Below are 27,760 nucleotides of genomic sequence, written 5' to 3' on the forward strand. Positions count from 1 at the left end.
ATTTTGTGTGTACTACAATTCTTACAAAACCGCTTATTAAGTATGCAATACTTTAAACAGGTTTAGTGAGAGTATCAATGGCGCCCGTTGGAATTGATTTCATTAATAGCATAGAAGGAAAAGTAAGGGTAGGGATTGTAGGATTAGGATGTTTAGTAATAGCTCTGGTTGCAGCAAGTGACTTTCTCTACACAATCAGTGAAAGCGTTTTGATATGGGTGTTGATAGCTTACATAATTTCTTGGTGCCTTTCAACTGCATTCATGATTTTGATCTTCACTGGATATTCTGAAAAGATAAAGTGGAAAATGCCCTTTAAGGCAAGTATGCTAAAATTGATCTAATTTGTTTTTACAACAGTTTTACACATTTTTTGGACTTTACCTTATGACCAAAACTATGTTACTGATACTTCGGTTTTCTTGTTAAGACCAATCAAAACTATTCTACTTGCTGCAGGCTTGGGATTACATTGCAACAATATTGTCTTTGGTTAACTGCACAATTGCAAGTCTGGTGCTGGCAATTCACACTGGTTCAAGAAATGGCGCGAGAATTGCTGCATGTTTTTTCGGATTTCTGTGGACAATCTTGTACGGCTACGAAGCTTTTTTAGGCCGTGACAATGCACCAACAGAATTAAGTAAGTTTTGCACGGCCGAAAGAATAGCCTATATTGTTTTTCTCTAAAATCTTACCAACCCGTGATTGCAACAGTTCAAAAACATTTAATTTAATTTCTGCAGAGTTTTTATGGAGCAAAAAGGGAATTATAAAGTCAGCCGTTTGTATATCGGGTTGCCTGACAGTGGCCCTTCTTGATGCCGCCGGGTTCCACTGCTGGGACCCCTCGGACAACTGTGACGCCGCCCGCACATGGGCTTTTTCCGCCTACGTCATAAGCTGGTCAGTCAGCGTCATAATACTCATTGTACACGTCACAGGCCGGGCAGTTATGATCTCTGTCTTTGTGATCTTGGATTTTTTGTGGTCGGCGTTTTCTTTTGTCCACTTTTTGCTTGCGTCAGCGGTTTTGTCATGCTACATGAAGTGTGTGAGTTACAACCATTTCGATTGCGGTGCGAGATTGGCTGCTGTAATGTTTGGGATTTTAACAGCTGGATTGTATCTCTATGAGGCGTTTGTCCTTAAGGCGGATGTTAATTGGCCAATTTTAAAACCAGTGCCAAATAATCACGGTCAAAATAATCAAGCTGAGGGGTAAAGTTAGTGTTGATTAATAACAAGATCAATTTGGTAAACAACCAACAAAGAGATTTGGTAAAAGTTGTCATAAATTTAACCTTTTTTCCGCTTGAAGTTTCAATCAGTTTTTGTCAATATTTTTTACACTGTGTTTGCATTTAGCGACTAAGGCAATTTTATACTTTTATAAAGCGTTGCTTTTACAATTAATACATCAATGCTGCACTGGCGTATTTGCTTTGACCGTTTGTTTTTGTTGTGCTCATGTTTAAGCTTGTGTAAAACGTATTGTCAATTTATATTTTGTGCTGTTTAAGAGGGAATTTCTCAGCTTAAATTGCGCTTCATAAGTTTATTTTATTTGACAAAATGTCGTGCACATAAAACACAATGAGAATTTCATTAAAAAACACAACTATTTGAAGAAAAGTTTGATTCCATTCCCCCCTGCTAATGTAAAAACTCGTGGTAGGAGCGACATCTAGTGGAAAAAATGTAGAGTTTTGCGAGCGGGTAATACCCAATCACAATAAAACCTGCGATGCGTGAAAAAACAGTGACGTAAGGAAAAGTGCAAGCGACATAGAAATTGTACTCGTTTTGGACGGAACAGGATGGAACCTAAAGAAATAATTAAAGAAACCATAGAAATGAAGTGGAACAAACAATTATAACGATGATAAAAAGTTTACAAACGGTCAAGGTCAATAGAAAGGGTGAATCCCCTATACAAGCTTTCAACGAAGTAAAAATGTGAAGAAAATTCGTTGATCACAATGAAACATCTCGTAAAAAGTGGTGGCTACGTAAAAAGGGAAACCTACGTCATATACTGATGACGTAATAGTGTTGTACAGTACTTAGCTGTGAGCTTGAACAGGGGGTGGTTTTGGGGGGTTCACAGTACAATCGGTTTGGCAGTGCACAAAAAGACACAGTAGGATTACTATTCCGCGCACATTTATCAACACACAAACTGGAACACCTATTGAAGATAACAGTCATGGTTTCGCTCGAGTACGTGTGAAAATAAGGACCATGTGGTAAACCCGACTGTGGAACTAATGCTGGACGAAAAAGCAAATAAAAACTGTTGCTTGAAACACTGGTATAAGTACAACCCAAAAACCTTTTTTGAAACACTGCTTTCGACACTTGTGATAAGTTTCGCTTGAGTTTCCAAGTGTAGACACAACAAACACAACTTAAATATTGAGTTGGTGAAAAATACGGAACTTCTTTGGCACAGGAGCAGTAAGAGCAAGTGCAGGGGTCGACTCCAGAACGGTCCACGCTCCGGAGCGCCAACGAGTGGACGCGCAAAAGCAAGCTCGATTGGGCAAAAAAGCGCAGAAGCAAAAAGGCTAACGTGCTACATACTGTACATTTAAATACAGCGCCATATCTTATATCAAAGCGACCTTTTGCGAACTCCCGCTGGAAAATGACGTCATAAACAGACCCTATGACGTCATGAGCAGACCCTACGACGTCATAACCAGGCCCGATGACGTTACATAGGGCCGTCGGCGAAGACCATGGACATTTGACTTGGACATCGGTCGACCACATTGAGTTGTAACATTCCCGTGGAATCGTGACTGCGCATGGACTCGGCGTTGGTGATAACGCTGTAGGGTGAACTTGGGGGAAGTTCCAACCCTAGGGGTGAAAACGGGGTTAGTGACGTCACTGAGCAAGAGGGTAAAGTTTTCTCAAATTTTGTTGTGAGACAGAATGACAAACACGGTTTCGGACAGACGGATAGATTAACACTTACACACACAAACATAACAATATAGCCACAGACACAAACCGAACCTTAATCCGAATCGGAAGCTTGGAAATAGAAGTGGGTAAGAAAAATATAATGGTTGAGGAATGGGTATAATATAATAGGTAAGCCCTGTGAGGCGTAAAAGTCGAAATCCGACTCACAACGTAACACATAGTTTAGGCTTTTGCACAATTCTGTTAAACTTATAAGATTTCTTGATTGTCGACATAATGTATTGTAACAACTAACCTAAATGGCCACGTCTGAAGCTTATTTCTATTTACCCCTAAAGCATTGACTAAGGCAGTGGTTCCCAACTAGGGGGAGATTTTGTAATTTGTTGGGGGGAATTTGTGTCATAATATTAATCTCTTACTGGTTGTCTGTGCTATGTGTTATTGCTGCATATGTGTTATTGCTGCACGATATTTCAGCAAACTAAATTGATAGGGAGAATTGGATTTGAATATCGACTAAAAGGGTGCACAGGACAAAAAGGTTGCACAGGACAAAAAAGGTTGGAAACCACTGGACTAAGGCATATTTATTACGTCAAAATTGGTATGCACAATGTATCAGTGTATCAATCTTTGGTAATCAAGAGATTTTAACAGACGTAGAAACAAGTTTAAACTGTCATCAACCTACCTCCACGATCAATGCTGTTACTCCGTGCCGATAAAGCTCTCTGGACTGCTTCATACGTCATCCCTCCGCCTTCCATTTCACCATCTATGAAGTGGATGTTTGGAGCAAGATGATTGGGTCCGCTTGACGAGTAAACTCTAAGTTAAGGAAAGCAGATATACAGATGATGGTTAAAACACTCTTGGTTAAAACGGAATAAGGTAAAGGAATATATGTATATGCTTAACTTAAATCAGTGGTTCCCAATCGGGGAGGAATTTTGAAACTTGAAGGGAGGATTTTTTTTCAATTTTGACATGAGGTTTTTAAACAGAGACTAAGCTCTGGCAATATAACCTGTGAAGTTGTTAAAAGACCAAATTTGATTTATCTTTGTATGGTTTAGAATCTACTTATAGCATAGGATAGCAAGGGATGAATAAAAATGTTTTAAATTGTTAAGGGAGGGATTCGTCGAAAAAAATAGGATACCAGTGGCTTAAATGGAAGCATCAGACTCTTATTCAAGCGGCACGTTCAGTTTTATCGTCCATTGTTTTACCCGTTTTATAGTTAAAAAAGGCAAACAGTGACATTTAGTTCAAACCATGCTGTTGATGGTTTTGATCCATTGCTAAAACTATTGTATTGGTGTTAGATTTTAATGAACCTTTTTAAGACTTAAAAGTGAAAGTTCTGTATTGGTATTTACACAATGTTTGGCTATCATTGTTAAGATCTAATAGTAAATGTAGTATAAGCAATAAAACAAATTGTATGTTACCTGAGTCTTCCGGTTTGTATGGTTGGTGTAACTGACATAGCGTGGTGTCGTTGTTGGTTGTGTTGATGTTGCACCGGTTGCTCTCGCTCGTGCGAAACTACAAAAGCAAAAACACATCGTTTAACACAAAACCATAATGCTTTGCGTCTTACGGGCGTCATTTTAAGACCTTGACGCACTGTTTGACAATATGTCTCATCGAAATATAGATTTAAATAGGATTTAAGCAACCAAAAATATGTACAAAGTCGCAAAACGGGTACAGAAGTATAAATTGTGTGTAGTTATTTTATTGCGTATGTAAATAGAATCATTAATAAACATAATTGTAAAACACACACATAACAGCAGACATACACATTCAGAGTAAAGAACCATGTCAAATACAACTGAACACACCAACCACAACTGAACACTAACATAAGAACTAAACTGAAACACCTTGGCAAACTGCCACATGGCAAAATCAGTCAACCATAAATAATTTCACTCATGCATAAAATAAAATCACTGATGCATTAAGGTGCATACGCAATTTAATCTAACAAATTGGATTATTGTGAAACTCACTTTGGAGAAGGTTGGGGGTAAGCATTGACCTTCGCGAACTCGGTCTGGGTGTAGTCGGGGGGTGTGGGGTCAACCTTTGCTCCGCGTAGCCCCCGAAACCAGCGGGGTCATGCGGGGGCGCTTGGGGTATGGTCATGACGTCATGTACCTGTATATGGGGATTCCGGGAGTGGGGAATCCCCTCAACGTGACGTGGCGGCGGCGGGGGAGGTGGGGGCATTAGTTGTAAATCCGGGGGCTGGGTGTGGGGCACCGAAAAGCCCCCTTCGTGAAAGTTTGTCTGGCTTTCCGAGTACGCCGGGGGGTTAGGGGGTGCTTCGAAGTGCTGGAAGCTTGATGAAGTCATTGGGTTGCTTGCGGAGATGGGGGGGAGGTGGTGGTGTGGCGCGGGGTGTTGTGGTGGGTGAGGTGGGTGAGGTGGGTGAAATGAGGGGTGCATATGAGCGGGGGTGCGATGGGGGACCAGGGGGTGTTTGATCCCGTGGGTGGGATGCGGAGATGCGAGGGATGATCGGTTGCTAGGCAACAGGTGGCTGTTTTTTATGTGGTTCACAGGAGTTCCTATATGTGCACCTGGTGAAAAATATTCAAAATGGTTATGTTTTGAACCCGGCATTTTGTGAAAAGCCAAAATCAATTTACCTGGATGCTCGGTATCGAAAACATCATCATGCGGAAGAAGATTAAGAGGTTGGATCGTGAGGCAATCTCCCAACTTCTCTCCTCCAACTCCAAGAGGATCACCACCTCTCATCTTTAATTATTTTAATTTTTTGTGAGAAAAAATAGGTTCAATTAACTATTTATCGATGTTAAAACTGTGCTTTTACAGAAATCGTCCTGAACCGAGGAGTGTGTGCTGCTGTCGTTGTGTTAGTCTTTTATTATTATTTCACATCTTTCATTGCCTAATAACTTAATTTTAGATTTTATTTCTTGCTTAGAACTGAGGATGCTGTTAAATTGGCGAAATCGATATTATTTACAATACATTGCAACACGAAAAACACAAATTGATTTAGGTGTTGTTCATTGGTTCCCTGTAAAAACTGAGCATTCTGATTGACTATTGGCTTACCTTCTTTCGCGCCTGTTGCTCTTTCGACATGTGACCTCCTTTCACGTGCTTACGTAAAGATGACGGATCTGTGTAGCGTTTCGTACACCCGGGATACTGGCACGCATATGGTTTCTGTGAAAGAGATGCAAAAAACGAGCTTTTTAAAATGAGAATAGTACGGTTTAAGTCTTCTGATAATAGAATCAGATGTTTGTTACTATTGTATATACTTATAGAAAATGACCCTAAATAATGTATTTAGCAGTGTTAAGCAAAAACACGGTTTGCATTGCTTGGGTTGTTTAATGATAAGTTCCCAAAGTTGTACGTTAATTGTGTCGAACTACTGACTTTTTCTACAACAATTATACTAAAAATTGTCAACAAATTGTCAACATACATTATTTAATTATTTATCAAGTATTTATGGAGACCTAAGTCAAAATACATCAATATCTTGTTGCATTAGGTACGGACGAAAGCACGAAAACCAAATAGCACCAATACATAGTTTAGAGTTTGACCGACCTAATTTGTTTTTAAGTGCAACAAGACTTCAGAAAAAAAGATCTTACCGTGTCTAAGTGAGTTCTTTGGTGTTTTGCTCGATCTGACGAGTTACTGAAGGCTTTATTGCAGCCTTGATTTTGACAAACGTAGGGCCTTTCCCCGGTGTGAGAACGGAGATGAATTTTCAGGTTTTCCAATCGCGAAAAGGCCTTGTTGCAACCTTCGAACTACAAAAACCAAAAAATATGTAATTTTAGCATAAAAAGAGCCTTATATAATACAATAGTGCAAATGCTTGAAACAACGTTCGGTAAAAAAACAAGTTTGATTTAGCTTTTTTTCAAAAAAAAGAAACAAATATACGCTTTATAGGAAGTCATTGGTCATAAGTTTAAAGTCAAACAAACATTATATTATCAGCCTAACTTTAACCTTTTTCATAACAGCACATAGGAAAGCACGTGTATATTTTTAGGCCCAGTCTTTTATTCGGGGTAAATCTAGCGCAAAAATTTAATTGGCAACATTGCTATTGTGCTGCTTTTATCACATAGAACTTAATCTCCTATATATAGAAGGCGAAGGTAAAACAGCGGGATAGAATTGTCGGAATTACGTTGTCCATATACACAATAGAAAAGACACTTTTATCGGAGCTAAAATTGGTGAAGTTCAGTTAAGTTGGGTTTTTATTTGGCTCAGTGAATAAATCCAAGGTGACACAATGACACTAAAATAATCACAAAGTCGGAAATAGCTGGGTAAGTTTCTAACCCGCTTGTGGAAATTGTTCGAATAATTAAAGTACGGTAAAATGACATTTAAGTTTTAGTTAGGCATTAGCAGAAAAGAATTGCGTGGCGACTTTTATGCGCTAAATTGGAATATTGTGCAGCTAGGAAGTACATCATTTAAATAACGATTTGAAAACCGAAGCAGACCCAAAACAGACAAACAATAGAATGTTATTGCAAAATAGGGAGTAACTGCAATCATCCAGTGGGAAAAACTAGCACAACTAGCCGCGAACCGCAAGCAAAATTCCCAATCTTGCAATAAACAAGGTTAATTCAGCAAAAATAGTTTGCTTTGGGAGGCGCATAACATTTCCATGTAACCAATTTTAAAACTTTCAACTGTTACAATTGCTATACAAAAAAACTTTTTTTTGTAAGAAATATGTGACGTCACAATCAATACACAACATCCTATGACGTCACGACTCTGTAAGATCACCTAGCGGATGGAACGCATGTCAAGGAAGTGTCCTATATTTGACACGAAGTACAGAAATAACTCGTGTGTTGTACAGGACACGGCGTTTTTCGATGTTTAAAGCAGATGTCACTGCATATATTGAGTGGGAAGGTCAACAAAGTTACAACACCGCGGTAAATTTGGCGAACACCGTGTGCTTACAGAAGTCGGCTGTCGAATGGCCGTTAAACCCTTTTCCCAGAGGATTTTTTTTTCAACTTGTTCGCATATTTGCAAGTGTTTTTTAGGCAAATAGTACGAGATGCTTGTTGACAAAAACGTATTTACCACCCCAATAGATTTGAAAGGACGTTGAACCTTCCTAGAAGAATTTTTATCTTGTAAGGGTGTTTGCAAGTGTTTTTAGGCAAATAGTAATACATGCATGTTATTAGAAACGTAGTTACCACCCAAACGGCTTTAAAGGGACGTTGAACCTAATTCCTATTTTTTTTTATCTTGTCAGGATATTTGCAAGCGTTTTTGGCAAATAATAATATATGGATGTTGACGGAAATGTATCTAATAAATTTGAAAGCACGTTGAAACTATAGGGATTTTTTAATGTCAGCAAATCTGGATGCGGTTTTTAGTGAATTGAAAAATACGTTTTCAGCACCAACAATGGCTTCTTGGATGAACCTAAACTTGCAACAAAATAAATACACAAGCCTGAGAGTTTATAGTGATGTACCGAACCCGCTTTAAAAATCGAAAAACTATCAACCCAATTCGGTCAAATCTGAAAGACCTGTCCAAATGGATGTTTTTAGCAATGTAAGTAAATTTATGACTCCCAATACACCTTGTACAGTACACAAGTTGCACAAAACACCAACGCTATTCCAGACAACGCGCCTTAAGTTTTTAAGGAGCAAAGGTTAGGTAGCTATTATTGCCTTTAACTTGTAATTTGTGATACTTAAGGCGTTGATTTCATACAATACAAAATTTGTTCAGTATAATTTCTAAAAACCAAAACACTAAAACATCATGTTCGGGTTGTTAACAAGCCAATACTAATACAAGTAGAACATTTCCTAACACAGGACTATGATCAGAATTCAACACCATCATAAGGAGGTCATTAACCCTGTTTATGGCAAATATGCGATGGGCCTATTGACCCAGACGTCAAGCCAAAGACTTCATCAAGTCGCCTCGATAATGTCGCACCCATAGCACAAGTTGAAGAACCAAAAAATCGTCGGAACCCATTAAAGCGGCTTCCTCAAGGTATCCTAGAAAGTCAATGGTCTTGTCCACACCGGCATTGTATCAATACACGAGCCTTGGAAGGCGTTGATTGAAATTCACTGAACAAACACCACCTTATGTAAGGATTCCACAGTGATGATGGAGGGATCGACGCTCGTTACAGGGAAAGGAATTTATGATATTGATTCGCCTAATAGGTTTGTGTATCTCCGCTTGTGTGTCTACTAAAGTGTGTGTGCGTTTTGTACGTGATTGTATGTATTCCGAGTGTCGCAAGTTGTGTTATTGTAGTTATAATATTGTAAAACTGTATGGTTTTATAAATTGGTTGTCTTATGTGTGTGTGTTTTGTGCGAGATTGTAAGTATTTCGTGTGTCGCAAATTGTGTTGTTGTAGTTGTATTGCCAAATTGTGTAGTTTTAATAATGGCTTATCTTGTATTTGTGTGTGTTTTGTGTGCGATTGTCAGTTTTCTGTGTGATGCAAGTGGTGCTACTGTAGTCATGTTATATAAAACTGTGTGGTTTTATTAATTGCTTGCCTTAAGTGTGTGTGTGTGTGTGTTTTATGCGCGATTGTAAGTGTTCCGTTTGTCGCAAATTGTGTTATTGTAGTTATATAATTAAACTGGGCATATCAACGGCTTACGTTGAATGTGTCTGTGTGCGTTATAAGTATTTGCGTGTGTCGCAAATTGTATTATTGTCGTTATATTGTTAAACTGTGTAGTATTAATAGTATACCTTTGTGTTTTTTTGTGTAATTCAATTGTTTGTGTAGTAAGTATCTGTTAATTACTCAATTTTAATGCGTAAAAATAATAAAGTACAGTTTGTGGCTACGGAAGTTTAGTTTACATCTCATAGCCAGTTTTAGTCAACCAACGCTAATACAGCACAACCAAACATAAACCAAAATCCCCATTATAAATCAGCGTCGCTGAAAGTGATTGCAGGTTGTAAAGATCAGTTGTGGTTGAACATTACAAGTTTTATCACTCCGTTTCATGTGGTTCGCTTATCAAATAAGTTACACGCTACCTGCTGTGGGAATAGATAGGCTTGTTTAACATTGCCACTTGATAACGAATCAATCCCTAATATAGGCCGCGTTACAAGTGTTAGATCGCAAAGCTAAGGCGGTGCCGGCTTGTGTGAATAAAAACCATAGGATTAAGATATTGAATGTTAAGCACGATTTTGGGTCGGATTTTGGTGGGTTGTTAATTGTGTTATGGCGGTTTCCATCCTTGAGGTAACAATATGTACGTTATATGGCTTGTTTGGCGTCAATGTCGCTATTGGTACCAGCCCGTATATCAGTGGGGTTTAAAATTTGTTAGACCCTTACCGCATTTACAAGGCTTTTTATAGCGGTACACGTTGTAGGCAAAAAACACGAAAAAGTGTTGTTTTATTGTACATTTGATGTAAAAAGTGAGACCAATATGGTAACAAATAGCATAAAGCACGAATTTCTTTTTTGTCTCAGCTTGTATCAAGGGCCTTATCTCTAGGGCTTTTTGGCGCCACCCCGCGACACGACACTGACTACAGCAAGTTACTTGAGTACAGGGTTAACAAGAAGAGCTTTTGTGTTTGTAGATAATATGCACATTGGTGCTAGGGCAAGATGTATACGATTTATGTTTGACCTTTTCCATAACACGTGTATTTCATCTATTTCGAGTCGGGCAAACAAGGTCCTGAACACAAACCAGATTGGCTTCTTGGAAAAACTGCACAGATTCCTATGTATAGAGATGTACCAATGGTTTGGTGCTGCGTGCAAAACTTGTTTGCTAATGATTCAAGGCAGTGCAACGTTGCATAAATGTCGTATTGACAAACCACTGGCTTTCAAAACCGCAGCACCCAACGCAGACCATAAGGGGAGTGTTAAAAATTATAAAAACCTGATTTTTTTTAAGTGTTTTATGAGTATATATTCAAGTGATATTTTCATATTGCTGTAGTTAAAACTATTACATTGTTTGTTTTGTTTGACATTGTGAAATAGTACTCAAAACGCAAGATATATAAACTTATCTACTTTCCAATTACCATTCAAATTAGCTGGTACAAACTACGTTACACAGAAAAATATTGGTCCTCGAAGCCGTTGTAATTTGGACATCACAAGCTGTTTGCCAACCCTTACTCTATATTTTTTCCAATCCGCTTAAATCGAAGCCAAGCAAAGAAGCATATCATTAAACAGTCATGAAGCAGAGAACACAAGTATATTTACCGTGCATTTGTTTGGTCTCTCCCCTGAATGAACCCGCATATGTATAAGTAACTTGTATCTTGCGTTAAAAGGTTTGTAGTTTCTGGGACAGGACAACCAGTAACAGGTGAATTCCTCTCCCTTGCGCTGATCAATGTGACTTTTCTCGATGTGTTTCACCAAATCCTCCTGTTCCTGAAGTACAACATAGAAGAGCTTGGTATGTGGAAAATAATAGAATGAAGTCCAACCATTAATGCATAATTTGGTACAAATCTTATAGAGTTTGTTGGTGAATACATTTTTACATATTGTAAGTGCAATGTCATAACAGACTACAGGAAAAAGTCTGTGCAACAGGGTGTAACCGATGGATCTGTCTTCACTTATCAAATATAATTCGTACACATTCTATGCGTTTTAAAAATCGTATGTCACCACTAGTTCAAGGTCTCAGTTTTTATCACTCTGCTTTTTAAGTCCATGTCTGTAGTGTTCCTTTGTGACATAAAGAGTCCACAGATTAGTTGTGCTACTTAATACTCTAGAACGAATGCTATATTTAACCGTGGGACTATATAAAAACATACCGATAGCTGTTTTAAACCGGTGTCCTACATTCGTTTCCAATACACAAACCCACAATGATAGCAACTCTAACAAGTTATATTGAAGCGGCCTTGGAAATTGCCCACAGAGCAAACAGGGTCTTGCGAATTTACAAGCACCTTACCTGAAACATGTGGTTGCAGTCGACCCAGCGACACACCCACATACCGCCCTCTTTTGAGGTTGTTGACCCCTCCTGCCCGACCACGTGACCATGCGAGCCACCCGGTCCTCGGTGCGTCGGAAACTCGTTGTACGCGGGGTTACTGTGGGTCATATTGATCTGCGAAGTTGACACCGGGTAACCTTCGTGTTTGGGTTGCATGTGGCTAAATCCGTGATGATGATGTTGGTGTTCCAACGCGATGTTGTTTTCTTGTCGCGTCACAATGAGCTGTGACGTAGTCTCCGGTTGGGGAAACTCCCCATGGGTGGCGGGTGAGGGGTAAGGCTCCATATGTTGGTACTCGCTCGTGGCCAGGTGGAGGTTATGTTGGTTTGACGGGTGACCCATCGATTCGTGGGTGAAGACGCTCGAGTAGGACCCACCCATGTACTCACCCCTACTTGAAACCGTGGGATGGTCGCCCATCATGCTACCGGGAGTTGCTACTAGCAACTGGCGCGAAAAAGCGCCTCCAGTGGGACTGTTTCTGGCGCCGAGGTGACCGTAAGTGCCCCCGCCGTCGAGGCCGATAGGGGGCAGCGGAGAAGTTCCAAACGAGGAGCGTCTTGAGGGGTTAAAGAGAAGTGAACTGGGGGATACACGAATAAGCGAGTTGATGTCAAAGTCCATAGATAGTGGTGACACGGAAAGGGTACGCTTCCTTGCAGCAGTACCCAGCCTGCTCCCCGATTTTGCCGAATGACGGGGGCTAACAAAGTTTGACCCAGCCGGAGAAAGCCCCTGGAAAGGCGAGAGACCACTAAACCCACTGATGGTCGACATAGCGCTCGGGGGAGGGTGCAGCGCGTCGTCGGGGTTCAGATGGTGAATTCCCGTTGGGGTAACAGGGGGAAGTACCTTGTAGGGGTTCAGTGAGCTCGGGGTGACCGGTTTAAGGAACTGTTGGTGTTGAGCCCCAGCTTGTGATTGCACGTTCAGGCTGGAAGTGTTGTGCTGAAACATGACCCCGTTTGACCTCTGTGATGTCAGGTCCCAATCACCATGGCCGTTGTAAGATTTCTGTTCAATTTTAGTGACGTCATGGGAGTTTTTTAAATCCGAGTCGACAGGGTTTTCTTGTTGTTGTTGTTGGAATCCGCCGGTGCTGTCTGCTGCTTCTATCTTCACACAAACCCCGTTGTTCGCTAATGACGCGTTCGTGACGTCATAGTGATATGGCGTATCGTATGGGACGTCATCGCTGGTGTGACGTTGACCTGAAGTAATTTGATAAAGGTACAATTAGAAATCATATTTTCGATTTCATTAAAAAGGATCATATAAATAAATTAAATTGTTGACAAGAAAAAATTAACAAAACACAGATGGGAGATTTTTCGAATAAAATTCTGAGGCAATGATTTTACGTCTGTAGCAAAAACGATTTTTATTGTTTATGCTTATTATGTAATTCTTTTCACACAAAAAACGGCTCACAAATAGGAGAATTTGGCCCTTTAGAAATAAAATAAAATCCAATCCTGACTCATAAACTAATCGCAAAAAGTTCGAAAAAAAAATAATAATCTGAAAAGCGAAGATTCGCAATAAAAGCGAAGATTCGCAATAAAAGTCTCTGAGCATAAGCGATTTTTAATGTTTACACTTTTCACATAAATCAGCCATAACTTTCTGTCTTAAAAAAGTTCTGACATGAAATGACTTCAAACGCAGACAAGGGAGAAAAAATAAATTGCCGTTTTGCATTAGGCCTGCGTTTGACAGGTGAAAGGGCAACGAGTTATTCCACTAATCTACCACGTTCGGCGGATTTCAACGAACAACGCAATTCAGCGGAGAAAATGGTGTAGACACGACGCAAACAAAATCTAAATGGGCAAGAATTTGGCGAACAAACACACAAGAAAAGCGAAATTCGATGTTATCGCCAGTTTGCATGAGATGAAAAGGACTCCACGGTAGCATAAGTTAATACAACCATTCGTGTGCAAATACTCCAAGATGACAGAAGCAGTGATGAATATGTTCGTGTTTGCAAGAGGTTTTTCATGTCACTGACAATAGGAATTAAGTTTAAAAGTTTATTTTGTGCGGGCTTTGTACGTTTTTGAGTCCAATTTTGGCCTGATTACTTATGGTTTTATAAGTTTGTTCGGTAGACTGAAAAATCAAACGAGGGCTTAGTGAAAGTTGCCCACGGTGCCATCTGTCAAATTGAGACTGTTCTTGCGAATAGTGAACAAACTGTCGAAACAATGCTTCTACTAAACATTGTATATTCTATTTTAGGGTTAAATCTTTTGTTACTGTGGGTAAATTACGTTGTGATGAGAAACTGTCTACAGATGGGGTCACCGACCTTTTTAAAACCTGAGGGCTACCTTAAAATTACCAAATGATGCAAGGGCTGCCAGTTCAAAACATACGTAGAAACATGTTGAAAATGCCAAAAAAACTGTATTTAGAAAAAAACGTATTTAGTCTTATTTAAAACTGATAAATATAAAAGTCGCACAATGCTAAGTTAGATCTTTAGTGCTTATGGTTGGATAAATGTAAAAAAACATTACTTTCAACAGACAAAAAGGAGCCAACGAGGGACTGAGTGCCCGCGGACATAGGGTTGGCGACCCTTGGACTACAGACTACTGCACAAATAAACCTAGATATGATACAGCCTATAATTACAAACACAACCGTTATTTATAAATGTCCTTTGAATAACTTGAGTCAAATTAAACGTATAAACCAATTTTTTAAAAAGCACTATAAACAACAACAAATTTTAAACGAAAAATTATAGATGTTTTGGTAATTCAATTTCTCAATTTGTTGTAACTCTCAATTTGTTCTCAATTAATAGAAAACTATTGTAAATACTATCACATTTAGTGTCGTTTTAGTTGAAAAGGAGTTATAAGGAGAAAACAATTCACAGTTTGAATGGCAGACTACTAAAGGTGTAAATCAAAAGATTTAGGCTGAAATCTGTTAATATTTTACTTCTGAGTAAATGAAAGTTGTAAATGAGCGAAGAACAAATATTGGAGTGTCTTAATGTTGGGGGATTCTGGACTAATTTTGATTTTTCGGTATTGAATGTTTAAATTGCAAATTTTTTACAATTAATTGAAAATAGATCCGACAAACTGTTTACATTTAAAGAAACTACAAACTAATTAACATTCAAGATTTTAATGGAACAAAACTGACCAAATAATAGATAAATATAAAACAATCTGGACATGCAAAAGCAGTTTAAGACATATGAATATAGTTTGTTGTCCCTAGCCTAATCAGTGATTACAAGCGTGTATGACTGATAGAGCCTCATATCACTAATGGTGGCATGAGCTATTTTCCGCAAGGTGTGGATAATATAGCATGTCGCTTTTTATGTCTGTTTAGGCCGTTATGTTCGTCATTGATCGAATCGCTTACCGAAAAAAAAAATGTTAAATAGGCATTTTAAAACGTTATTAAATATTCTAGACAAAATTGACAAGGAGAAAAACATATTTTGGTTTCCGATCTAGTTGGGAAGAAGAAAACTGAAATTCGCTTTGTCATTGTGTTGACTCGAATTTCAAAACATCTCCCTAAAGTCTGGGTGGAAAATCCCTCCGGTACTCGAGTACTCGGGAACTGGCTTAACTCGATACGACAAGTACTCGATGTGATCAGCCAGATGAAAATGACAAGGCACGAGTAAAGTGGGTTGGGGAAAGACGGTTATTGCAGCTGACCACGAGATGAAACATTATATATAGATTGTAAAGTAATCGCTGATGACGTGGCCTTGATATTTGTCACGTGGTTTTGTAGCTTGTCACGTGATACAGAGGCTCGCACGTGACTTGGATGGTTGTGACGAAATTTTGCTGCATTTTTGTTGAAAAGTTATAAAACTTTTTCTTTGGATGAAAAAATGTAAATCTTTGAAGGGGTATGGTTTGCAAGAAGGGTTCAGAATTTTAGCTTTATGCAGTATATTGTAACACGTATGACATAAAACTAACTACAAACTTTCAAAACTACGGCATGAAACTAAATACAAATTTTAGAAAGCTTGACACAAAATACTACAACATAAACTAAACAAAAATTGTTTCCTCAAGGAGTGTAATTTTAATGCGCAATAAATCAATACAAATCTCTTAAAATCGCCAGGTATCAAAATTCGCAGGTGTTAAGAGTCAAGTAGAGCTACCCACACACACTTAAAAATCGACAAGTCATTTCGTCTACAACTTATATCGCAAAGTTTTTAATGCGGACAATAGAAGCCTAAACCTTAAACATTCACAACATTCCTACAAAAACTTCAAAATCCATTAGCAACATCCCATGCGCGGACGGATTTACAACGCTAAATTCCGATAATCCGTACTTAAATCTACGACAATCCGAGCACGCCGAATAGACAATTGTCGGCCTCTTAAGCCTGCAGAGGGCCATTTTTGTGGGGAGGAGAGGGGGGGGGGGGGGAAACCTTATCCGAACATCGGCGCCCGCGTCGTTCCCGAGACGTTCCACAACTCGTTGCTATGGTAACTTTTAAAGCGTCGCCGGTGATGTAGTCGGTTTTGGTCGCTCGCACGCGATGGTACCTTTTACCTAAGTTTTATTGCCCTTGTACATGGGTTTGAATCTTTCACTGCCGACGACAAACCAGTTTTACAACTTGCACCGAATTTATTTTGCTTGATTGTTGTGGTACGTTGTTAAGAGCGATATTTTTTTTAATTACATTTTTTGCGAGTGCGTTCTAGTTGGTTCCCAAAAAATAGTTTTCGTTTTCGAAGGCTTTCAACAGGTCTTCGACAATTTTTTAACACCTAATCACGTTTATGAAACTAAAATAGCTTAGAAGCCCGCTTTAAAATATAAGAACACGTATGCAAATAGATACACAAATTGCATTGACAAGTTTTTAGGAAATTTATACGTGATTTGTAAAACACGAGAGCATGACGTCACAAGTAAGACGAGTTGCGGAGAAGCGTAGTCGGAAAGATTCAGTTTCGTTTTGACAAATTGACGTTCGGCTTGTCACAAGACGCCTTATGACGTCATACGCACGTGTCCAGAGTGACGCCCTTGTCGAAAAAAATCCGGCGTCGCGAGTTTTTTTGAAGTGTTCTTGGCTCGAAACACTTCAATCTTTTCGCTAGCGATAAGCGTTGCTTGGTAACGGCCACGTGTTTTAAGGGCGTTGTTTAAACTTCAAAAAACATTCGATGAATTTTTTTGTGCAAACCAAAGTGTTTTGCCCTTTATACGAACCTTCAAGAGAAACTTTAATGCAGGGGTCGGCAACCTTTTGGTTAGTCGATGCGTGCCAATTTACTTGTTATTTCCATGTGTTAATGACCTCTTTTAAGACTTTTTTTACATGATAAAAAAAAAACTATAAATAAGCAGTGTAACAGGTTAAATTGTTACCTCAATATAAACCTTGGCACGCGTGCCAGGAGCTGCCGACCCCTGCCTTAATGCACGTAAGTTTTCAAATTTATGTATATTTTTTGGCAATCGTTTTGTTTAAAATATCCACCCAATGACACACAATAGACAACGCCGTAAACAAAGCATTTCTAAACTTCTATATACATATTGTAGATGACAAACAGGAAATCAACACAAAATCCACCCCAGTTACGTCACAATATACGATTTATGTCGCAACAATTGTAGACACGTTTTGAAACAAGCTAGTATCGTCATTTGATATTTCAAAATCCATTTACAGACAAGACAAGGTACATTATGCTTGGTAACACGATACCAGGGTACAGGATGGTTTAGAAACCTGACATCAAATACAGCAGCTAAATGTGTTTGTTGATTCCAGATATCTGCTTTATGACTCACTTGGTACCATTTAGTTCCGGTTCACACGCTACAAGCGTCTACACACGATTTCTATAAGTAGCTTCACGGGGGTGTTTACGTGCAATGCGATTTGGGTTCCTATTTTGCAGTGGTACATTCTTCTTTAGTTTTTTATAACTACTGTTGGTTATTTTTAAGGTCTGTAAACGTAAAAATAGTGTACAGAAAGCATACATATATTTTTTGTCGCAATTGGGCATAAAAAACACAATCATTTTAATCATACAATCGTTTTCTTTTAAAATCAGAACATGCTTGTAACTTGGAAAACATTACATTATACAGATTTCTGACGACCTCAATGACAGTTATGTTTTTGATAAAGTCACTTTTGAAGTTGGTGTCTACTGTTTCTATCAATTTACTTGAAAATTAATCGCAAAAACACTTCCAAAAGTATGTGCATCGTAATGTTTTCTGGCCGTTTTAACTCCAAAAATCAAATATAATCAGACACAATCCAGAAAACATAAGCGCAATAAATACATGGGAAAAACTGTTGTCATCAAATAGAGAATACATGTTCGGATTATACAAAAAAACTTTTTCAGTTAATTTTAAGCAATGCTACGACGTACAAATTTACACCTTAAAGTTTTCACGCGCTCCAAACTTACAGGTGGGCGTGACGTCACGAGCCTATGACGTCATACACGCAGCATTGGCCACTCGAAAGCCACGGGAAAGTAGGAATCACGCTGTTATGGGGATTTGCACGGATTATAGTGGAGTTTAGGATTGTCTTTTTCGCTTCGTGTGCCGTTGTACAGTTGTCAAGGAAACCTGCTGTCACGTGGGCGCAGTGAAAACGTCTCTTTCAGACTTTGCACTGTGTACTGTTGTTTGCGAGCTTGTTTACAACCTTATCGATGCAAGTTCAATGTATTGGTGGTTTGGGAGTAAACAATACAAAGCTTTTAACATCGTAACAATTGTTTGTTACAACAATAATCCAGAAATAATTTATATTCGATGGCGGTAAAAACTCGTTTTACGCGAATTCTACTCGTTATCCACTTTTTAGGGACAGATGCAAGAGTTGTAACTGGGTATTCCGTTTATGAAGACAAATATTGCCCAACACAAGTTTAGGGGTCATAAATCAATAAGTATTTCAATTGATACGAACTGTTTAGGCGATTGATTATCACAGGTGCAGGTAACGACTAGCATTATTTGCTTGGCTGGTTTACCATCGACGAATTCTCGTTTCGGCCTTCTTAACGATTCGTCACAAATGTCATTTGAATGACTCCATTTGTTGTTGTTTTTTCTGTACTTGAAAAGTCTTGTAGCCAAGGTACTCGTTTTGTAAAAGTTCTGATCACGGCACACTCATGTATAAATCATAACAGATCAGGCCAATTGGAGGCATTATACCGAATCGAATCCGTCTTAAATCATTTCTTTATGCTAAAGATAGGCCCAAAAAATCTAGCCTGCGGTGGAATTCGAACCAAAGACAGGAGTCTTTTCGGATGGCTTTTAAGAGCGTTACGATAATTCGTACAGCAAGTGTTTCTGGCAGTTACGTTTAAAATATCGTTACACCTGACAAACTGGCCTTTGTCGCCGGTTACCAGCCTATTTTGTTGTTTGTAGCATTTAAACGAGTCAGGTTTCTTTACAAAGCGTCGGGGCGTTCGATAATCGTCGCTTCATTGTTTGTCATCAATAGGCGACACGCGACTGTACGTCACGTGACAAGAAAGCGGAGACGAGTTGGTAGTTAATCTTCTTGTCACCTTGCCAGCAGTTAAAGCGAGTCGGGAAAAATGGGGGTCAAATTATGCTTGGGAGGCTATACTCGTTAAAAGCGATAAAGACTTTAATAGTTGTCTTAAGGCGGTTTTAACCTTTCCAAGACGTCAAACCTGTAGGTTAGTGTATGAACCGGAAGTTTGTAACTTCTTCACTCGTTTAACCTTTTTTCACTCGTTCAATCAGACAATTTCGAAGATAAAACTTCTGAAATTCAATTGTTAACACATTATCTAAATCTTGGTTAATCCGGACCCGTTTCGACCAAAAATTGTCCGGATTAGGCGAAGATCCGGATTAACCGTTGTCGATTAGTTCAAGCCTTGCCACATTACAAATCATTTGTACCTCAAGTTTTGTCCAAATAGGCGAAGATCCAGATTAACCGAATCCGGTTTAACCAACCATTACTGCAGATGAAACATACAGAAAAGCAACACACTGTATAACACATGTCAAAATCGACCAAAGGTTACTGAAACAGTCGATATTATAGGTTTAAACCTCAATGGAAAGTGTGATGTGAATTTTTTGCCGCATTTTAACTCCAACATCCCTAAGATCCTCAAACAAACTTAAAATTCAAACAATGTTTGATGATGGATAAATAAAAAGTAAACCATTGCGCTATGATAAACTACACGTTTTTAATCAATTCATGTTTTTCTTAATATCTGACACACATTAAAAATACTAAAAATGAAGAATCTACAATTTGCAAAAGCTGAAAATTGTATTTACTTGGTCTAGTTCAATTTTGTTTTGAAACAAACTCGTGTATCTCAGAATATGTAGCATTATGGCGTGCGATAGGTTGACCGCGGTGAAAGGGTTAAACGCTTTGCCTCGCGACCAATATCCGAAAATTGTGAAGGAAGACATATCAAGTTGCAAAAAACATATTGTGACTGACGAGTGTCTGTAACTAGACGCTCCTTTGTCGAACTGAGTAAACCCCAACAAATACCAGTGATTTGCTACACGGAGATTGGGCATTGAAAACGTGTTTTAAACATTGGTCTGTGGTTTCCAACTAATATTTCTATCATAAGACAAAGAAATTATAGAACAACGCATTATATGGAAATGATTTACCTGCACTGATGACAACAGCGATTGTTAAAACGTCTACATAAAGTATCCTATATACACAAGTACTCTGACAGTTATTTCTTTGATTAAATCACTTTTCAAGTCCGTGTAAAGTGTTCCTAAATTTACAACGCATTTTATAAACAACTAAATTTCCTTAGATTTGCATGATTTAAACCACAAAGAAGATTCATTTGTCCATCTTCCACAGAACATTGGGCAAACAAGAAATGGCCTTGTACAAATTCAAAAAAGTGGTAAGTCTTCACATATATTTACCCCTCATTCATAAAACAGATCAAATACACGACAAAGTACCCAACTAAGGACCAGCAACAAATCCCTGTGGCACCCTGGGGGGTCAGGTGTCAGTTACTTGGTGACAAAAAGTTTGTGCAAAGATAACAGGGGCTGAAAATAAGTCATGACACCTGCTACAACGCCTACGAATAGCTCGGGCGAGCGCCAAAAATGTTACACCTCAGTGGGGGTCTTGTACATACTATTACATTCAGTCTTGTAGTTTTGAGAGGGACAAGGAGGAAACGATTGTACACCTACATGAGTTTCAAGTGCTTAAACCGGGTAAGGGCGGTACGGCTGCCTCCTGGGGGGGTGCCATGCCCTTCTGTTGATGGGTTCTATTTGCTGGATACGGATTTAGAATCGCCTTGTTGTTATTCCAATCGAACGTGGCTGCTGGTAATCGTAAAGGATTAATGTTTGAGCCATGTTTCCGGTTTAAAATTCTAAAGGTCATTTTTTGACCAATAAAACGCCTGTTAAGAAACACGTGATTTAAAACTGTTTTAGGCAAAAAGGTGATGTAGAAGTTGCTAATTTCCGAATAATCTCCATAAAGCAAGGTATTGGGCGTTTAATCAGGAACATATAATCCAGTTCAAATGAAAAAAATGTGCACAATTTTATTACATGAACTTTTTCATTCATTTACCAAAAAGCGATTGTAAACCATCAAGAAACGACAGAACCCGCTTGACTTACGAAATCTGTATTACAAAGTCCAAAACCGTTACAATATGAACACATTGACCACTTGAAACAGTTCTCACTATTACTTGAAGTAAGAAAACACAATGACTCAACAAAACTTGAAAGTTTTCAATATTCCGGAAATTAACACGGGGACAAACTCGATAGCGTGCGTTTGTAGCATTCAACAAACCGAAAAACACTTGATAAAACGTGACAGAATCAACTTCTACTTGCCGAACGAGGTTTCATGAAGCACGTACAACCTCTATAACTCACTACTAACGCCCTTAAAACGTCAAAAGGTAAAAAGTCAAACGTAAGTTACAACCACAACGTAAAGTGTCGCAGCACGTAGCCTGTATTGGTCTTAACGTGTCAATTCCATAGAGTACTAGAAAGCGATAACTGAAACTTACGGACATGCCTGGGCTATAACGGTCAGTTTCCGATCGTTTTAGATTATTTTAATTAATTATGAAAATAAATTTAGCAACTAATTTCCAAACAACACGTTTTAACCCAGAGAAAGCGGGCTTTATTGAGTCTGTGAAAAGTTTTCATGAACACACGATACAAATGAGTCTGTGAAATGTTGTCATGACCACCTCACGGCACTTATGAGTCTGTGAAAGGTTTCATAACCACCTCACGATACAAATGAGTCTGTGAAATGTTTTCATGACCACCTCACGGCACTAATGAGTCTGTGAAAGTTTTCATAACCACCTCACGATACAAATGAGTCTGTGAAATGTTTTCATGACCACCTCACGGCACTAATGAGTCTGTGAAAGGTTTCATAACCACCTAACGATACAAATGAGTCTGTGAAATGTTTTCATAACCACCTCACGACACAAATGATTCTGCCATAAGACTCTGTGAAAAGTTTTCATGACCACATCAAGCACAAATATGTTTGTGAAATATATTTAACCGGATAAATTAGCCTGTTTATTATTGAATTCCTAAATGCTGGACCCAGTAACAATACGGGAGTAGAAACAAACGAAATTGATATTACTGAAGGAATTAAGGTATAGAAGTTGTTCCCCTTAAAATCATTAAGAATGCCGCTGCAGTTAAAACCGTAAGTCTCAAAACCAAGACAAAGGTCACCGGACGAACGAATTTCAAATATCCGCAGCTGCAAGGCAATTTGTTTCAACAAAGCCAAGCTGCATGTGTCAAAGCCGCGGTCAGGTACATAATGGACATCTGCAGGTTTCATTACCCATACACGGCTGCGAAAAACGATTAGAGATGTAATCAATTACAACAAACATCTTGCAAGGAATTCTGCATGAACGCGATTAGTATTTGCACCTGCTCCAGTCATCAATGTTTGTACGCAATACACCAGTCGCAGTAGTAATCAATAGCTGCGCACCTAACAACGTATTTGAATATTCTAGAACAGTGGTTCTCCACAGTTTTTATTTTCGTTGCCGCTTGAGAACAGTTAGACGCACTTCATTTTACCCTTTCTTTCAAAAAAACTAAATTACGAAGTGGGACGTCACAGAAAAATGACATCACTCAAGGATGACTTCACGAAACTAACAAATGATGATGTAATTCCCCCCTAAAACGTCAATTTGCACCTTGGGGAATGATTACCAACGACTGTTTTAGAAACTGGGAATCTCTTGAACAATCATTTGTTTAAAATAAGAAGTACTTTAACGGGAGGAGTATAAATACACAAATAAACTTTGTTACTATTATCTCTTAATATTGTTACTATTATCTCTTAAGTAACAGATAACAGTACCTCCGTCTTGGACTATTTAAGAGCTAACTTTAAGCCACAGCTTTAACTTTTCCAAAATTGATTAGGTCTAAAGCAGGGGGGCACAACCTGCCGCCACACAAGTTTACAACAGAATAGATTCACTCTCGATCGGGCATTGATAACAACGTGTCAGCTAATATGCTTCTAACACTGATCTAAAAGGACTATTTTGGTCAAGAAAAATGCAATATTTGTGTACTATAGGATAGGCCATATTAATGTTAAGTGCCCAGCTGCTAGACTTGTTATATTTGTTTAAATGGACACGATAAAGAAACAAAAACCTGTGACGTGCCAGAAAAAAAGCGAAAATGTTGTTAACCTGTTGCCTAGAACGTTTCAAGACAGGGCTCAGAAAATAAACATAAGTTAACATAACATTAAACTACATATCGAACACGAATTCCAATCGTATCATCCCAATGGATAAATATTAAATACTAGAAGGGAATGTGGGAGAGCGAAAAAATACCACATTCCGAGTTCTGATAAGATTTGTCACACAACTGGCATCGTCGCATTCCTACAACATGTATCTGGTGTCGTGTAACATGGGAGTAGAGATATACTGTGGTGATAAATGTGAACGCATAACCCAACTATGTCTTGGCTACTGTTAATATTAAAGCCTTGCAAACTATTTACCGATTGCGTATTTTAGAAGAGGCTATATTGTGTACTGTATACTATAACTAGAATCTTCCAGCTCGTTGCTTGGTGGATGAAGACTAAAACGAAACTTATTCTTAAGTTCTTAAGGATGAACGACTCAATGTGTTCATAAATTTGTGAAGAAGCGTTTAGGAATAGTATCTAATGGGGTAAAAAGACGCATAATGGTACAAGTCTAGAAAATACTGAACAGGCGTTTCGTCCACCAGGTTGCATATTTAACAAATTTGTCGTTCAACTGGTGTAATGCTAAACAAAATACTAATTGTTTTTAGTTTAACTAATGTTCTATGCCTATAAATTTATAGAACATCGGGCGAAAATCACTGGCTTAACACAATGGGCGTAAATAGCTTTCTTTTGTAAAAAAATAATTATCCACTAACTTGTGTAATAATAAAACCTAATGAGGAACATAACGGCCCAAATAAACGTAAAAAGCGACATGCTTTATTATCCAAACGTTTCGGCAAATGCTAATGCCATCATCAGTGATATCGTTACAAGACTTGGTGTATAATAATCAGTATGTAATTGCGTTGTTGATCCGTAAGACTATTTTAATGCATAAAGTGTTCCGTGGCTCAAAAAAGGTTGAAAAACATTGGTATATACTATATAGCAATATAGAGCACAAAGTTTAGTACACACATGTGCAATTTGACATCAAGACATCATGATGAAGTCATGATTTGTACATAGCAGCGCCAGAGTGGAAACCAAGGGCTAGAAAACATATGTACGGGTTCCTACCGACACGAAATAGTTACTTTCACACGGTACCTTGGTTTGAGTGGTGATGTTGGTGTTGCTCGATAAAGTTGTCGTTTGTACCGAAGTCGTATGTCCCCTGCAGTGACTGGTTGGACGCGGGATTGATGTATTCCTGCTGTTATAATACAAGGTTAAGGGGATTATTTTGGTGGAAGAAGCAAAATTAGCAAGTTTATCCACCAATTGTGCCTTCCATTTTTTAGCGCTATTTAACGTTTCAACGTTGCGCATCAGCTATTTCTGGCTTGGTGATCGTTTTAATGTCAATTATGTCGCTATGTTGTCTTCCACCAAGCGAAAAAACTTAACTCAATTAGTTCACATTCGTCTAAATGACAGTTTAAAACATAAAACGCAAAATGTAAGCACAGTTTTGCCTATTTTGTGCAACGGAGGCTTATACATATCCACTATAACATTTAAGAGAGTATTTAAAGCAGCATTATATCATGTCAATATTAATTTCACATGGACACTTTTAGGCATGCGTAAAAGGTGAGAAAAGTTTTGTACAATATGCCAAAGACATTAAAGCTTCTGATATTTCAGTTCTGTAATCTGTCGTCATTGGTACTTATGTAAAATACCGACACATTCGATTATTTGCTGTTCAAACGTAGTTACCCCAAACCTAGTTAAAAGTGACTTTCTCCTCAAAACGTGATGTTCGGATTGCACAAAAGGCATCCCTCTTAGCAGTGGGAAAAAGAGAGCAAGGCTGTTCTATTTGCACAGAGAAGTGATCGTAAATAGAAGTCCAAGGCCCGGCCTCTCTCCTCCTTTGCGACACTGAGGAACGCCGACACGAAGGTATTGTTTAGATAGGCGCGTGACGGCAAGAGACGGAGTGTGCATAAACCAACAGTTATTACAGGCTGCTTGAAACCTTCCCGGCTAAACCAACTGGCTCGCTACTTAGCAGTCTTTAACAATTGCAAGTTATGCGCCGATTTTGAGCGCTTTCGTTTGTTGATTTTTGTACAAAATTTTGGCATCATTTTTGTGGCGATCGCGCTTCCGGAGTCATGACAAGAACAATCTAAACACGCTACAGCGAACATTGAGGCATTGTGTTGGTCGATGTCAAAAAATAGTCGGCGAAGATGAATTGAAAATTGTTCAATTGCGAACAATAGTGTTATCGAGTCAACGTTTTCCTTATGTCTTTGTGACAGTATTATACCTCTCCTTTAACGATTCAATATTTCGAAGTGATGTATTGCTTTATTGTGTTGAATCTGGGCCTGTGGTTGTCGAGTAGTAGTCATAATAAACCAACAGTGTTTATAAACCGCATATTGTTGGCTGGGGAAACTTGGTCGTGTAGTAAGATAAAACTACTTTCGGAAGGCAACATGCACAAACATTGTTATGATAACAAATCCTTTTACAGCAAATTCAGTGCAAATGTTTTCAACTAGGCATAACTTTGCTCGTATATTGTAAATTTTACATACATAGCAGAAAGTTTTAAAAAAAGTGTACAGTATTATTGTGGTAAATAGTTATTGGGTAAATTCATGTTTGAAGTCTGCTGAGAAAAAAGCGTCCACCTACGACAAAAAGCGAATACTTATTTGAACAGATGTACTCGTACAGGAACAATAAAGTACATGACACTAACGTTTATAGGTATAGCCGTTACGTATAAGTTAGCATAGTGTCCCTTAACTTTACAGCCACAAATTAAACGCCAAGCGAAATAAAGAAATGCCATTGTGTTATGTTTTGCAGAAAGTACCGAAAAATTCCTTAAGCCTACCAACGGGTTGCACGTTTTATGATACACTGTTTTCTAACTCATACTATTCGACATTAAACAATAAACAACCGAGTTATGAAAGAGATTGTTGAAGTTATAGAGTAAGTTTGCTAGCAACGTGGGGGTGCTTACATACCTCCCTGTAAATTGTTGCTGGTGTTGTGTTTTGTTGCACACGAAGTTTCGAAAATCTTTCTTGCAGTTGACCGCGAGGGGAAAGTACATCGGTCTGTATGGTTTAGAAAAAGATTATTAAAATATACTGAAAGAGTTGCAATATGAAACAACACACAAACAGTGGCCAATAAGCAAAACTACATCAGTTGAAAACATTGGTTTTAACATACAAGTTTCGATTTCCGTAATACAAAAAAATAGGATACATTTTCATGAAAGTAATGTGCCGAAACGAGAAAAAATACTTTAAGCTGGTTCAAAACAATGTAGATTACAACTAGAATTCGAAGCACACATGACAAAATCGCCTATATTATCAAATTTTCAAGCACGTACCGACATTATCATAGGCCCAGGCGTTCCACAGTTTGACGGCGGGCAAGGCGTCTCGGGCTGTACGTGAATTCGAGGACAGTTCGGTGCCTTGTCCGGCGAAAAACCGCCCGCTCCTCCGACAGGACTAAGGCTGCTGGAACATAGCGAAGGTGGAGAACTGTTTTCTTGCTGAATTCCTTGTCCGTGATGCAAAGACCCTCTCGGATGACCAGGCATCGAATCAGTCGAAAAGTTTGGGACTTGTTGTGTTTGGTGTTGACTTGACATTTGAAACATGGCGTCGGTCGCTTGCTGAGGGTTATATATGTCTGAGTTAGGGTTATCCATTGTATTAATTTGCTTGTTTCAACTCTTTACGAAAAGATTCATGTTTTTTGCTTGACTCTAAGCCCTACGTCGTGTTTCATTCTGTAATAAACCAAACACCTTGTTAACAAATTGAAGCACAAGTGTTTGATAACAATGACCACTGTGCACATCGATTATATGTCGCTCACCAAATATTAACAAACACTTGATTAACAC

The 27,760-nt window shown here is 38.6% G+C and overlaps 2 protein-coding genes across 4 annotated transcripts; one reads left to right on the forward strand and one right to left on the reverse strand.

Moving 5' to 3' along the window:
• Nucleotides 1-4: 4 nt before the first annotated feature.
• Nucleotides 5-1,505, forward strand: LOC145224571 (uncharacterized). Its single transcript, XM_080091102.1, has 3 exons — nt 5-320; nt 460-643; nt 747-1,505. The coding sequence occupies exons 1-3, from the start codon at nt 78-80 to the stop codon at nt 1,223-1,225; spliced, it is 906 nt and encodes a 301-aa protein (XP_079947228.1). The 5' UTR covers nt 5-77; the 3' UTR covers nt 1,226-1,505.
• Nucleotides 1,506-1,543: 38 nt separating this feature from the next.
• LOC145224570 (zinc finger protein GLIS3-like) lies at nt 1,544-27,638 on the reverse strand. Of its 3 annotated transcripts, XM_080091101.1 has the most exons (13): nt 27,236-27,638; nt 26,859-26,951; nt 24,970-25,075; nt 11,973-13,231; nt 11,261-11,434; nt 6,600-6,761; nt 6,043-6,156; nt 5,607-5,718; nt 4,965-5,537; nt 4,395-4,491; nt 3,632-3,768; nt 3,028-3,045; nt 2,804-2,868 (listed from the first exon to the last, which is right to left on the reverse strand). In XM_080091101.1, exons 1-12 carry the CDS (start codon nt 27,560-27,562, stop codon nt 3,029-3,031), a joined length of 3,171 nt encoding a protein of 1,056 aa, XP_079947227.1. In that variant the 5' UTR covers nt 27,563-27,638; the 3' UTR covers nt 2,804-2,868; nt 3,028. The 3 variants fall into 3 exon arrangements, with proteins under 3 accessions (XP_079947225.1, XP_079947224.1, XP_079947227.1); XM_080091099.1 differs by lacking the exon at nt 3,028-3,045 and having other exon boundaries at nt 1,544-2,868; nt 24,970-25,072; XM_080091098.1 differs by lacking the exon at nt 3,028-3,045 and having other exon boundaries at nt 1,544-2,868.
• Between the last annotated feature and the right edge of the window lie 122 nt (nt 27,639-27,760).

Source organism: Phallusia mammillata, chromosome 4 (genome assembly GCF_965637545.1).
Source record: "Phallusia mammillata chromosome 4, kaPhaMamm4.hap1.1, whole genome shotgun sequence".
Taxonomy (NCBI): domain Eukaryota; kingdom Metazoa; phylum Chordata; class Ascidiacea; order Phlebobranchia; family Ascidiidae; genus Phallusia; species Phallusia mammillata.

Bases quoted from the DNA above. Each gene is read 5' to 3' on its own strand.
- LOC145224571 (XM_080091102.1), top strand. From the start codon at position 78: ATGGCGCCCGTTGGAATTGATTTCATTAATAGCATAGAAGGAAAAGTA. The intron at 321-459 runs GCAAGTATGCTA...TACTTGCTGCAG, and splicing joins AGTGGAAAATGCCCTTTAAG to GCTTGGGATTACATTGCAAC. The intron at 644-746 runs GTAAGTTTTGCA...TAATTTCTGCAG, and splicing joins CAATGCACCAACAGAATTAA to AGTTTTTATGGAGCAAAAAG.
- LOC145224570 (XM_080091098.1), bottom strand. From the start codon at position 27,562: ATGGATAACCCTAACTCAGACATATATAACCCTCAGCAAGCGACCGAC. The intron at 13,232-24,969 runs GTACCGTGTGAA...AAATTACTTCAG, and splicing joins ACATCACCACTCAAACCAAG to GTCAACGTCACACCAGCGAT. The intron at 2,869-3,631 runs GTAGGTTGATGA...TTTCACCCCTAG, and splicing joins TAACAGCATTGATCGTGGAG to GGTTGGAACTTCCCCCAAGT.